The sequence below is a fragment of the Cebus imitator genome, unplaced genomic scaffold, assembly GCF_001604975.1.
Source record: "Cebus imitator isolate Cc_AM_T3 unplaced genomic scaffold, Cebus_imitator-1.0 Scaffold24, whole genome shotgun sequence".
NCBI lineage: Eukaryota > Metazoa > Chordata > Mammalia > Primates > Cebidae > Cebus > Cebus imitator.
Genome location: NW_016107339.1, coordinates 1,686,850 through 1,699,778, shown reverse-complemented (window position 1 = coordinate 1,699,778; position 12,929 = coordinate 1,686,850). Strand labels below are relative to the sequence as shown.

The 12,929-nt window shown below is 33.6% G+C and overlaps 1 protein-coding gene across 10 annotated transcripts in view; it reads left to right on the top strand.

The window, feature by feature from the left end:
• The window catches only part of TBC1D5 (TBC1 domain family member 5), a 553,318-nt gene that overhangs the window by 471,932 nt on the left and 68,457 nt on the right, over nucleotides 1-12,929 (top strand). For 8 of the 10 annotated variants that reach the window (XM_037736376.1, XM_037736381.1, XM_037736380.1 and 5 more), the window contains 2 exons: nucleotides 6,944-7,200; nucleotides 10,968-11,033. In XM_037736376.1, coding sequence (XP_037592304.1) covers nucleotides 6,944-7,200; nucleotides 10,968-11,033 — 323 coding nt within the window. The remainder of the gene's footprint in view (nucleotides 1-6,943; nucleotides 7,201-10,967; nucleotides 11,034-12,929) is intronic. The other 2 variants (XM_017522211.2, XM_037736379.1) reach the window with 1 other exon arrangement.

Here is a 12,929-nt window from a genome sequence, read left to right as displayed (position 1 = left end):
ATAGAAATCAGCATTTCTTCCTATATGTATGTCTTGAGAAGTTTAGTGATTTGATGCATCATGATTAACACATAATAGGTTATTATTTGTTACGTTAGTTTAACCGACATTATAAATTGTATGTAGACCCAATTAGGTGAGCCCCATAGTCTAGCTTACGTCCACTCTTTCACCAGAGACAACCTTTTTATTCCTAACAAAGACTACTCCTTTTGCTGCTCATCATATAGACAAAAATTTGTCTACTGCATATGAAAGAATTCATGTTTATAGCTGAAAGCAAACGTTTCCCTTGAATTTCAACTCTTAGGGAATATGTAATGACAAGCTAACTTTTATCATTTAGTTTTAAAGAAGATCTATAAGAATCTAGAGTTCCTTGAGGTAAGGAGTGAGTTCACTTTCTAAGATAACAAAGCTCACAATATGGCAAGCAAATTAAAATTAGATATAGAAGTCTTTCATTGAAGTAAACTTGAAACATTTAATTTCAGAGTTACAGAATTAAGCACTTTAGAGACATTCATTTTACAGAATTCAAAACTTTGAAGTTACAGAATTTTTTGTTGTTGTTTTGAGACTGGGTCTTGTTCGGTTGCCCAGACTGGAGTTCACTGATGTGATCACAGCTCACTGCAGCCTTGACTTTCCAGGCTCAAGCAGTCCTCCAACCTTAGCCCCTGAAGTGGCTGGTACTACCAGTGCACAACACCATGGCTGGGTTTTCTGTTTTGTTTTGTTTTGTTTTGTTTTTTGTAGAGAAGGTCTCACTATATCGCCCAGGCTGATCTTGAATTCCTGGGCTCAAGCAGCTGTCCTTCCTCAGCCTCCCAAAGTACTGGGATTATAGGCGTGAGCTACCACACCTGGCCTCTAACTTATGGAATTTTTAAGTAGAAGTATATCCTGATTATTACCTTAGATGTTAGAATCATCTTGAAAGTATTATGTTGTGACTCTGATGAATGTTTTAAGTCTCCAAATAGATTGGTATCTATAAGCATGGAAGAAATAAATATAAACAATAATGCACTCAGCAGATCAATAATGACAGCATTAGGAGTATACAGGGGTGCAAAGAGAATATTGTTTCTGTCTCCAAACTAGAGATACATAGATATATGTTTAGTGGCATCAGTTTATTGTTTCCAAGTATTGTACTACATTAAATGATTTTATGGTAGGAAAAAAGTATAGGTAGAACAATTTGAGAAAGTGATAGAAAGAAAATGAGACTATGAAAGAAAGAAAAGGGAAAAGAATAGAAAAGAAAGATCTTGGAAGGAAGATAGAGGAGGCAGGAAGGGCAGAAGGAATGGAATAGAATCTGAAGGTGAAAATAAGGACACAGGGCAAATAGGCACTTTCATTTGGAGATGGGGTTTGACTGACATTTCCCAAGGTCCTACACTAGTCTACAAGCCTCTTATTTGGTCCTTTTATCTGAATGACATGATAAATATGACAATAGATGCCATTTGGCACTGCAGATCACAAACTCTTAGAGTTGGAAAGGGCCTTTCCTTTAATACTGTATCTCTGGCATGCCAGGACTAGGAAGACTGTACCTAAAGATTAGTTTTCAATCTCTACTTTTACAGCTCCAGGATTGGAGCACTTACTTTTGTAAATGAAGCCTGTTTTATCACTAGATAACATTTCCTATGTTATAGCTTTTGTAACTCTGTTTTTCAACTTTTGTAACTCATCTCATTTCTAAGCCACACGAAAAAAGGGCTGCTTTGCCTGATGGCATCCCTCACGTTATTGTATGTAAGACTTATTCCTCAGCTTTTTCAGTCATTCCTCTTCCAGCATAGTTTTCAGCTTCTCTACTGTTCCACTCCGTTTATAAACACAACTCAATTCTTTTAGTAATTAATGCATTATCAAAAGCCAACTGCCAAAGTTATACAGTATCTTCTGCAATATGAGGACTCATCTAGTATTAATGCAGCACAAAAATCTTAATTTTCTTCAGTATCATCCCTGTGAACTTAGTCTTGTCAGCCAAACCAAATCCAATCAAAACATTAATGTTTGGGAGTTTTGAATTTTTTTTTTAATTTAAACTCACGTTATCCATACCTTCTTGTTCTGTATGTAATGTGCAATTATAAAAAGTTTTAAAATAGTTGCATTAGTTTTTATTTATCTTTGTTAAATTTTATGTTTACTCTTTCATGCTAGCCTGTTGAGATTATTTTAAATTTTGAATATTTTAGTCTTTATGTGTACACATTTTGGAGGTACAGTGTTCCATATACATGTATAAAATATGTAATGATCAAATCAGAATAATTAGCATATCTGTCACCTCAAACATTCATCATTTACTTTGTGTTTAAAACATTCAAAAAATTTTGATTCTTTTATTTGATACATTGGGTATCTCTTTAGCCTTTGGTCTGAAATTCAATAAGCACATATTTTCATTCTTCAAGTCACAAAATTGTAGAATTTTCTATTTAAAAAGTACCTAAAATATCATAAAATTCAGCTCCCTTATTTTAGGATAAGGAAACTTGGGTTCAGACAGGATAAATAACTCTCATGGTTACACAACTCATTAACAGAAGATTATGACCATCCTAAAAGATGGATTGGTAGAAAGTCTGTGAACCAAGTCTAAGACACATGTAATCACCAGAAACACTTGGTGGGTGCTAGAATATTGAATCCACTTGGGGTACAATTGTTCAATTGTATCTGAGCATGCATTATTCTCCATTATTTCCACAGGTAGTGACATATCTTAACAAAATCTATCAGACCTTTCACACTGTCAGATGAGAAGTAAAGTTGCCTTGGAATAACTTGTTTTTAGTGAACCATACTGTCTACTTGTAATAAAACATATTCATTTCTAAGTAATTAGTAAAAATATTTATATACATCACTGTATTTTCTAATTTGTGGTTTCCATAGTCCTTTTGCAAAATCAAAACATTTTCCCATTTCCATTCTTTCAGTATTTCTATTTTATTCAATAAATCAAAATAAGTAATATATTGAAACACAAACCCATCCATCTGAAATTTTTAAATGTACCTAAATAAAAAATGAGCCAACAAGGCTATTTAGAAAATGAAAGAAAACTTTTGTGCTATTGCGACAACCAAGCAAATGTGTAGCTTCAAATGCTTTTATTGGAAAAGAGGGAAAATAAAGGATGGATAAGTGAATGAATGAATCAAATATTCAATCTTGGAAAACACAAGGAAAAGAAATAAAAATATATGTAAATTAGAATATAGAGAAAAATAATTTGAAATAAATTGAAGTGATTTTTTGACAAAAGTATAGCTAAGCATCTTTTTCATTGCAGCAAAGTGAAATAAACAAATATTAGATATTTAATATCATATTTTTAAAAATTATAGAGGAAGAAAGGAGATAAACTAGGATGTTGTAAATATTTATATCCAGGAGAGAAAAGGTTGTGGAGAATTTTTATAGAGGTGATAATGTGATAATGGTTTTTAAAAGCTTCAGAAAGTTTATAGAAATGCTATAAAAACAGGCCATGACTGGCAACTAAGAAGGCACTGGAGGCCCCAGAAGCTCTTTCAGTAGAGTGTGGATCAGAAAGCCAGGCTGCAAGACATCAAGTGGGTAATAAGCATCTGGGAAGAGACAGCTAAAATAACCTATTGTCAGAGTTTTAGATACTGAACATACGGAGCTCAACAATGAATTCAGGTCAGAATTGGGTTCTGGTACAGGTATTTTGAGGAGATTCATGGCTCCTCAGAAAATGCCCCTGTTGGTACTGACTTAACTTGTTAAATGAGGTTGTGTGAAAAGTAAGTCTTGGCACAATTTTAAAATAATCTCTCCTAAACAATACTTTTTTTAATAACAGTAAATAGACAATAGTAATCAAAGACTTCAATTACACAAAATTGGTTACTTATTAGATTTGATATTCAGTGTCTTAACTCCAAATTCCTCTTGCTGTTTATTTCAACGCCGTTAACACATTGCACTCCATCTTTAATCCAGTCCAATCCCTCCTGTCCATCAGATCTCTGACAACTGCAAATTTTCATTAATTTAGCACACATGACTTAATCATATATATCATAGCTATTAATAATTGTTGGAAGTTGTTTAATATTTTGCATGAAGAATGATGCTGTTCATATTGCAGATCTAAATTAGATAACTTTGACATAAAAACTGTTATGCCTCGAAAAACAGACAAGCTATGGATAGATTGCTTTCTCTGTATGACTTAGAATTGCTTATATCCTGAAGATACGTAGTCACCTTCAATCATTGTTTTGAAAAGAAATATTCTTCTAGAAGCTATGGGTAGTAGATTAGGAAGAGCATGGTTAAAAACAAAAAAAAAATGTTCAGAAAGGAAAACAGTGTTCATTCCCTTTTAAGAGCTATTCAGATGAAAAATTGCTCAGCATAAGCTTGATCTATATGTTTTTATGGTTATTAGTAGTAATGAAGATGCATTAACCATATTCTCTTGATAATGCTCTAGCAGTATCTCAGTACTTTTATCAACATATAAATTTTACAACTGGCAATATGGGAATTTGACTAGTACATTTTTGTGTATAAAAAAGGGTAACAACATTATAATTTCTTAATATCTGGGAATTATGAATTCTGACTTGCAAACAAGCGAAACTAAAATGCAACAGAACTTCGGTACCATGATAACTTTTCTTTATACTGTCACTCACAGGAAATGGTAATGTATACAAGCTGCTGAGTGGAATATAATGCCAGAGGTGAATACCTAGTTAATCCAGAATGTATCAGTCTTTTCATTTCATTCATTCTTTTTTCTCAATAAACATACATTGAGTGCCGTCTCTGTTGATAACCTATAGTAAATGTAAAATTAGGAATGCTCTACTTCACTAGGAAGTACCTAAAAAATGAAAGTAAGTGGTGCATAATCACTTTATATCCTCATCTCCATTAGGAAATACCATTTTTAATAAATTTTGGAAGGACATTTAAATAGCTCACTCTTCAAAGATGAAACTTGATGCCAAAGAAACCATTTGAAATTTTTTTCATACTTCATTCTGTTATAATGAATAGATCTTTCTTTTATAAAGCTGAATTTCATATTTTAAATTTGATTTGTTCTACCTCCAAAGCAATGTAAGTCTCCGATACCTAGGCCATAACATTAGCTAGTACCATTAGAGAAAACTTTATGGAAGGAAGAAGTCTGGTGTTCTTTCCTTTTTATTATAGAACTATGGATCCATTCTGTTTTACAGCAACGTCTAGTAATGCCAAGGATATAGCTGTCATATAAAAAATAGAATTACCATGTAAGTGCTGCCAGCTAGATCTGGGAGAAGGAAATTATAGTAAAAATCAAGTTAATTAAAATCAAACAAGTAGATCTCTCAAAGTTGATTTTCAATTTTCCATTTTTATGAAAACAAAATGAGTTATTTCATTTCTATTAATGATTTGGACAATAAAAACATAAACTTCAATATTGTCATGGAATTGGGCTTCCTTTACAACTAAAATAATCTATAATCATAACTGGTCTTCAAGATAATAACTCTGAGACACTGCAAGATTCTGAGTCATTTGGGAATTGTTCATCTATCAGATGTTTACTTAGTGCCCTCTATTTGCCAGGCACAGTTATAATGCAGGTGCTAGGGAGGGACGAAATTTGAGAGAGAGAGCAGTGGTTAAGGGCGTTGATAGCTGCTGAGAGGTGGAGTCGAATAAGAGCAGACCTTTGGATCTGCAATGTGAAGTAACTGGTGATCTTGAGGAATGGCTTTAGAGCAATAGCAAATGGGCACAACCAGAACTTAATGGACCAAAGACTGAGGAAGCAGAAGTGGCACCTTAATATACCTTGAAAACACATGTTATAAGCAGAGAAAGAAATGGAATGGTAACTTGAAAGGAACAAGGGTTCAGTAGAGAACTTAGCATACATATGCATACACTCACCATGGTTGCATGCTAATGGAGATGATACAGTAAAGGAGAAAATGATGATGCAGGAGAGGAAGATGCAGGAACAACAATCTCTGAAGGTCAGAGGAGAATGGGATTCAAAGCACAAATGGAGACGCTGGTCCTCTACTGTGGCAGGTGAAAAAACAGACTATGGGTGGATGCTGCTACCATTTAATATTATTAATAAAGTATCTATGATGTACAAGGCAGTGGCAGTATAGCAGTTGACAAAAATCCTTGCCCTCATGAAAGCTGTATTTGAAGGTGAACAAATGATGACCAAATAAATAAATGAAATATATAGTATGTCAGATCATGAAAAATGCTATCAAGAAAAATAAACCAGGGAAGTGGAGAAGAAGGATATGGAGAGCTGGGGCAAAGAGTAAGGATAGATTCCAATTGTAATGAACTGGGCACTTGACATAACTTTTAGGAATTTACTTCATTGCTGTCAGACACATTTATTTTCAGAATCATAATAAATTTGGCCTAGTACCCATGTGCCAGGGCTAAGAAACCTACTCTTAGCTTCTTTTCATAAGTGCCCCATCTGTGAGGACCCCGGGACTTCCCTACCTCTTCTTTATCGTCCAGTCACAGGTTTTAAGCATATATTTATTTATGTGATTATTTGATTAATATATTTCTTCTTTACTAGACTAGAAGCTCCAGGAAAGGAACTGTGTCTATTTTGGACAATTATATCCTCATAACCCAGCACAGTATTGGCTCTATTTGTTGAATGAGTGAACGAAAAGTAAATAAGACTTTTCCATAAGCTGTGTTTTTAAGAATTTCATTATTTTATTTTTCTGTAGTAACTTTAAATTTTCACATCTCACTTTATATAGCTGGTCTAGTAAATGACCTTTTTCAAAGCAGGAAAGGCGTGCTTTTATACCAATTAATTATGTGAAATAGATTCATCCTCTAATGTAAATAATGCTTCTCCATTTCTTTTTTTTAACAGGACCAATGCCAAAGGTGCTCCCCTGAATATAAATAAGGTCTCTAATAGCCTGATTAATTTTGGAAGAAAGTTGATTTCCCCAGCAATGGCTCCAGGCAGTGCAGGTGGCCCTGTACCTGGAGGCAACAGCAGTAGCTCCTCCTCTGCTGTGATTCCTACCAGGACCTCAGCAGAGGCCCCAAAGCATGCCTTGCAACAGCAACAGCAGCATCAGAGGCTGATGAAATCAGAAAGCATGCCTGTACAATTGAACAAAGGTAGGAAAAAAATACTAGTAAATCCAAGGAAACATTCACAGTGTAGCCTGGGATTTCTTCACTTGTCTGTTAGAAAAGAAATTAATGCAAAACTTATTTTTTAAATATGTTACGTATGATTCTTTTAAAGTTGGAATATTAGATACTGTGTTGGTCTTAACATTTTATGAGGTAATTTTTTTTTTAACATTTATATCCTAGTATATTTGCAATTTTGTTCTGTAAATGCCCATACAGTATGATGGCGTGAATTAACACAACACAGAAGTTGAGGACAGTTGACTGTATTCTCTGCTAACTTTGTATAGTAATGCTTCTGACTAGAAGAGAATCCAAAATGAGAAGTTCCAGTACCATGGGCTTCACTAGTCACAGCGTTCACCGGTGCTTTGCAGTTGTTTGGAGGAAGTGGGCCACTAGGCTTGCAGTCTCTCACCCAGCTGCTTCACTTCTCAGGAATACCAGCCAGAATCTTAAGCAGGGGGGAGGGCAAAACTAAACAAAATTTCAAGCAGCCAAAATAAGTATATGAGTCTGTAAACTAAAAGTTAGAACCACAGAATGTTAGAGCAGAGGACACCTGGGAGATCGTCCAGTCCGTATCTCACCGGATGGGTGAGGGCACTGCTGTCGGTAGCACATTTGCTGCTGGTACACAGGTGAGCTCATCTCTGTGTCAGGGCCATTCCAGAGCTTTACCTCCCCTATGTATTTTATTCATCAGAGAGCACTTCAGGTATTTTTGAAGAGTCATAATGTATTGGGTCCCCCTTTTCATAACAAATTTGAAACAGCTACATTTATTTTTAGTAGTAGGACTCTGCTAACTATACTCTAAAAGCAAGAAGTTGTAAATGATGGCAAAAAGTATTTAAAAAGCAATCCTAAGACCTCACAAGCAGTCTGGGGCCACTTAGTGTCAGAGCAAACATCCTGACCCAAGTATCATTCATGTCTTAAAGGGATCCCTCTGTTATATCAGTGTTCACTAATTAGTGTTGACAATAACATGAGTAATATTGTCAGTAAGAAGACTTTATGTTCCATGTACTCTGTTTAAGGAGATTACATTCTAAATTTGTTTCTAATTTTACATACTGGCATTTAAATTGGCTAACTTATGTTAAATGGACTTGCTTCCCCAATGATATAAATATTGAGTAGTATTCAATAATAAGTGTGTGTGCATACATGCACACACACTTGCATGTCCGTATTCCTCTGTTGGTCACGTCATGTTATCCTTCTACTCTCTTTTTATTTGCCTATGTAAAATATTAGATTTTATATAATCAGTATTTAAGTTTTTATGAGAATATTCAATTTACCCTGCATAAGAATGTCTCATTGAAAATTAAATTCTTTTCTTTTTAACATAGAGTTGTCATACATGATTTTTTTAAAAAGAGAACAAATCGTTAGCATGCTGTAAATGTATTTTAATGCCAGGAGATATACCCATTTCCAGAATGGAAATGAATGTTATTTTACATATTTCTTAATTGTACTGTTTTATTGTTCTAAATAAATATGATTTCAATGTTGCTTTGATAACAAGCCATAGTCAGTAGTAATTCTAACTGATGGCAGGCAAATGAGTCAGAGAATCTCTTAATGTTACAGCTTAAATTTTCTGAGGAACTAAGCCAAATGACTAGAAATATAAAGTTGTGTCTCCAAGGAAATGTCAAGTATTCATATCACACAGTAAGTGAGAAAGGAAGTACATGGAGATGGAACAATTGATGAAAACCAAGTCCCCAGTTATAAGGAGACAACAGAGCACTTAAGAAAGTATTTGGAACATGATCATCACTAGGGCATTTTAACTGATCCCTGTGCTGAAAGAAGTAGCCTTGTTTGGCAACCCTTCTGTATTTTTACTTCTGGTTTGTTGTTCTCATGTCAATCTACCAAAAAAAAAAAAAAAAAAAAAACTTTTCTAATTAACTTCAGATTAATCATAAATGTTCCTGCTAATGCCCCTTCCCACATAAAGGTTTGAATAAAGCAAAAGGCAAAGAGAACAGTTTATAGAAGTAGAAGATAGAAGATAATGTAGCTTGCTGCTCTTCCTCTATAGAACAGAGTCATCTACTTAGTACTTTTGAGGAAAGATAATGTAATAGCTTTTTAGCATACTCTGCTTGAAAATTTGAAAGTTGTATTGAAAAATGGTTGTTTATAAAGATGAAACTGTTCATGGTTTTCGTAATCAGTTAACTTTCAATTATTTGTGCTAATATAAGGGGACACTTGTGTTTGCAACCCAAACTCACATGTGTTGCTTGAAGTATATTATGTAGTTTGTATATGTGTTGAGGTAGGATAGTGAAGGAGCAGCACAGATGTTCCCTATAATTTTTTTGGTGATATTTATATTAAAATGAATCATCATTCTCTAAATATACATTAATAGGCCATCTAGAAGCAACAGAGTAAAACAGGTAGCAGGCATAGAATTGAAAATCTCCTCCAAATATACAGAAAGTAGGCACACATTTATCAATGAATTTAGAGTTTACATATTAAAATCTGGGGTCTGTTTCCACTAAAAGCTGTTTATCACTTGTTTGTGGTATGTCCCTATTTATACATTTTATTTCAATTATAGGAAACCAAATGTGTGTACTGTTAATTGATGATGATGGTATAATTACAAATTAACAATTTCCAGGTTAGCTGGGCTGTAAGTCAGTGGTCAGAACACTGAGGATTTGTCATCTAACTCAAAAATTGATTTTTTTTTTTTACTACCATATATATTATATAAAAGCTAAAGGGGAAACAAGTCTATTAATCATAAATGATCATACATAGAAAATATGATGCTTTTTTTAAATGCTTTTTTCTTTAGCTTGTTAGTCTGAAAATAGCATAGGCCTTCAGATGGTGATATATCCAGAGGATGATTCTGATGACAGTAACTATGCTTAGTGTTGAACTTTGTCATCCAGGAAGGAAATCAAAGAACCAAAACGTCTTCCTTCCAAATGTCAGTGCAACTCAGGTTCTTCTGAGATTTCCTGTTATGCTCCTTTTCCTTTCTTATGTTCTTAAAATGCACTTGGTTTTTTTTTTTTTTTTTTTTTTTTTTTTTTTTTTTTTTTTTAAATTGCTTTTTTAATTTGAACATGTCTTTATTTTATGCACTTACTATAAGTCCAATTTGTAAATGAAATCTTGCCTGTAATAAGTATATCAAGTTAAGGGTATGCGGTTCACAGATTTATTTTTGCATGTTGACATTTATAAGTACATGTGGTAACTTAAGAAATCTTTTCATTACTTAATATGAAATTAGAACTTATTTAGGTCCTTATCACTGAAGAAGTTGGTTTCAAGTTTAGTTAAAAATAAATTTTGTCTGATATAGGAGGAAATCAATTTCAAAAGAATGCCTATTTTTAAATAAATGACATATAACTTACTTTTAGATGAAAGAAAAAATATAAAATCACACCAGTATTTGTAGCATCATGAAATATGCTCAGCAAAATCTTTTGATTCTTATACTCTAGACTAGTTGAAGTTTATTTGTGATTTCTTTAAGAAAAACAAACATAAAACACTTTCAGGAAACATGCTTTAAAGATTATTTTCTTTAAAAATATTTTATATTAATTTTTCTAAGCTTGTGCATTATTTTTGTTTGTACTATCTTTTTAGTAATTTGATTAAAGTATTAGAACATTCAGTATAAAAGAAAAGTGAAGTTGATTATTTCCTTTTCATGAAATCTAATTATTTTTTCTTATGAAATCCAGGCGATGTAGTTACAGGAAGCGATGCTCAGGTTTCTGTTCCTGTCCAGACTCTAACTGACCTCCAAGGTACAGTTACCATAACAACATAGTTTTTCTGTATCTTTGCCTACAGTATTATTATTGCCTACTCCAAAATTCCATTTTTCTTTTTGCCCACCCTCCATTCATACTGTTTTCAATTCACTACCATTGTTCAGCCACTGAGTGGCACTATTGTTTAGAACAAAAGTCCCTTTTCATGTCATACCTTGGTGATGCCGAATATGGCTGTGATGTGGGTTTTCTATTAGGTTTGCACAAGCCTCTTTGCAATCTATGATTCACCCTATATTTTGTGGTTATTTTAACACACTATACTTAGTGTGCCAGCTAACACTGAGGTGTCCTTTTTGTTTCACTGGTGCTCTGTGACAGTATTTGACCAATTAGTTCTGAAATTAGACATCTTATGTGCTATAATTAGCCAGAAATACTTATGTTCTACCTGAAAAATTACAACCTGATTTTGAAATGTTTTTAAGCATAGCCTTTGAATTATGAATTATATTAACACAAAGTACAGTGTAGCAAATCTTCATATATGGTAATTGGCAATGGTTTTTAAAAAAGGAATGTTTATCATATCCATTTGTTCAAAATGTAGAAAAAAATATAGTTTTTAAATAAATACAAAAGTTATCCACCTCCTGTGCAATTTTAAAACATATAAATATTTAAAGTGGCTGCATTCATCTTTTATCATGCAGTCTTTTAGATGAAATACGCCATAGAGAGGATTCCTGTGTTAAATGGAAGCCTAGAGTAACTTTAAGAATCTTCTACTCCAATTCAGACTAAAATGATAGCAGTATTAATTAAAATCCACATCATATTTCTCTTAATTTAAAATATCCACATAATATAGTCATGCTAGGAATATTAAAATACTGTTTTAATAATGATATGGCCTCATATTATCCAAACTTTTTTATAGAGAACAGAAAAGAATGGGTTGTGATTAAGAGATTGATGTATTGGGTTAACTTAAAAAACAAAAAACCACCACATTGTGGCAATAGAGGAGTAAGCTTTCATTTCTATATATAGTTCTGTGTCTCACAGGTATAGTTTCTGGCAGTATTCTGGTAATTGAAACAGATGAACTTTAAGAGCTTTTCTAGCTCAAGGATTCCATGAAGAGCTGTTCACTCTTGCTGTCTGTTAAATGATCTACATAATAAAGGAGTATAAAAGCATGGACAAGAGGAAAGGCAGATTATGTCTACAGGATTTATCTTTAGCTTTGCACTTAGATGAATATTAATGTGATCATCTTATATGGCGAGAATTTACAAGACTTAAATTTGTTTCCTAAAATTAAATTCTGAGCCCCACAGACAGCTTTTTAACATGTGTTTTGGTGTCCCAATGTTAATTGCTACAGAGTAGATCTCTGGCTTCTTTGCAAGACATGGGATATGGAGCCCAACTTATACCTATGGAAAGAAAAGCTGAGGGTTGGCTTGCTTAGATATTCTGACTTCTGCTTCTATGCTATTGCTGAATCCATTTTTTTCCTATAGACCAGAGACACAGGAGCAATGTAACTGTTTAAATAGAACTTCGAAGAGGGAGTTTATGTTGTTTTGTCCAAATACCTTGTGTTTTATGAGTAGAATTATCTCATTCATTTATTCAACAGGTATTTATTGAGTGCCTGCTGTGTGTCAAGCTCTGTTTTCATTGGTCCCTTGGCTTTCCCTACAGCTTTATCTGGTTGTTTGGGCATGACCTTTACTTTAGATGACCCAGTTAAGCCTACATAGTCGAGAACCAGCTCTTTTACTAGATACCCTATTCAGAATCGAATCTGCCTCCCATACCCTAACAGAGATTATATCAGTCTGATAAGGAAAGTTCCTGCTACATTAATAGATGTGAATCATAAACAGCTTTTAGTCTGTGGTGATGATTTTGACAATG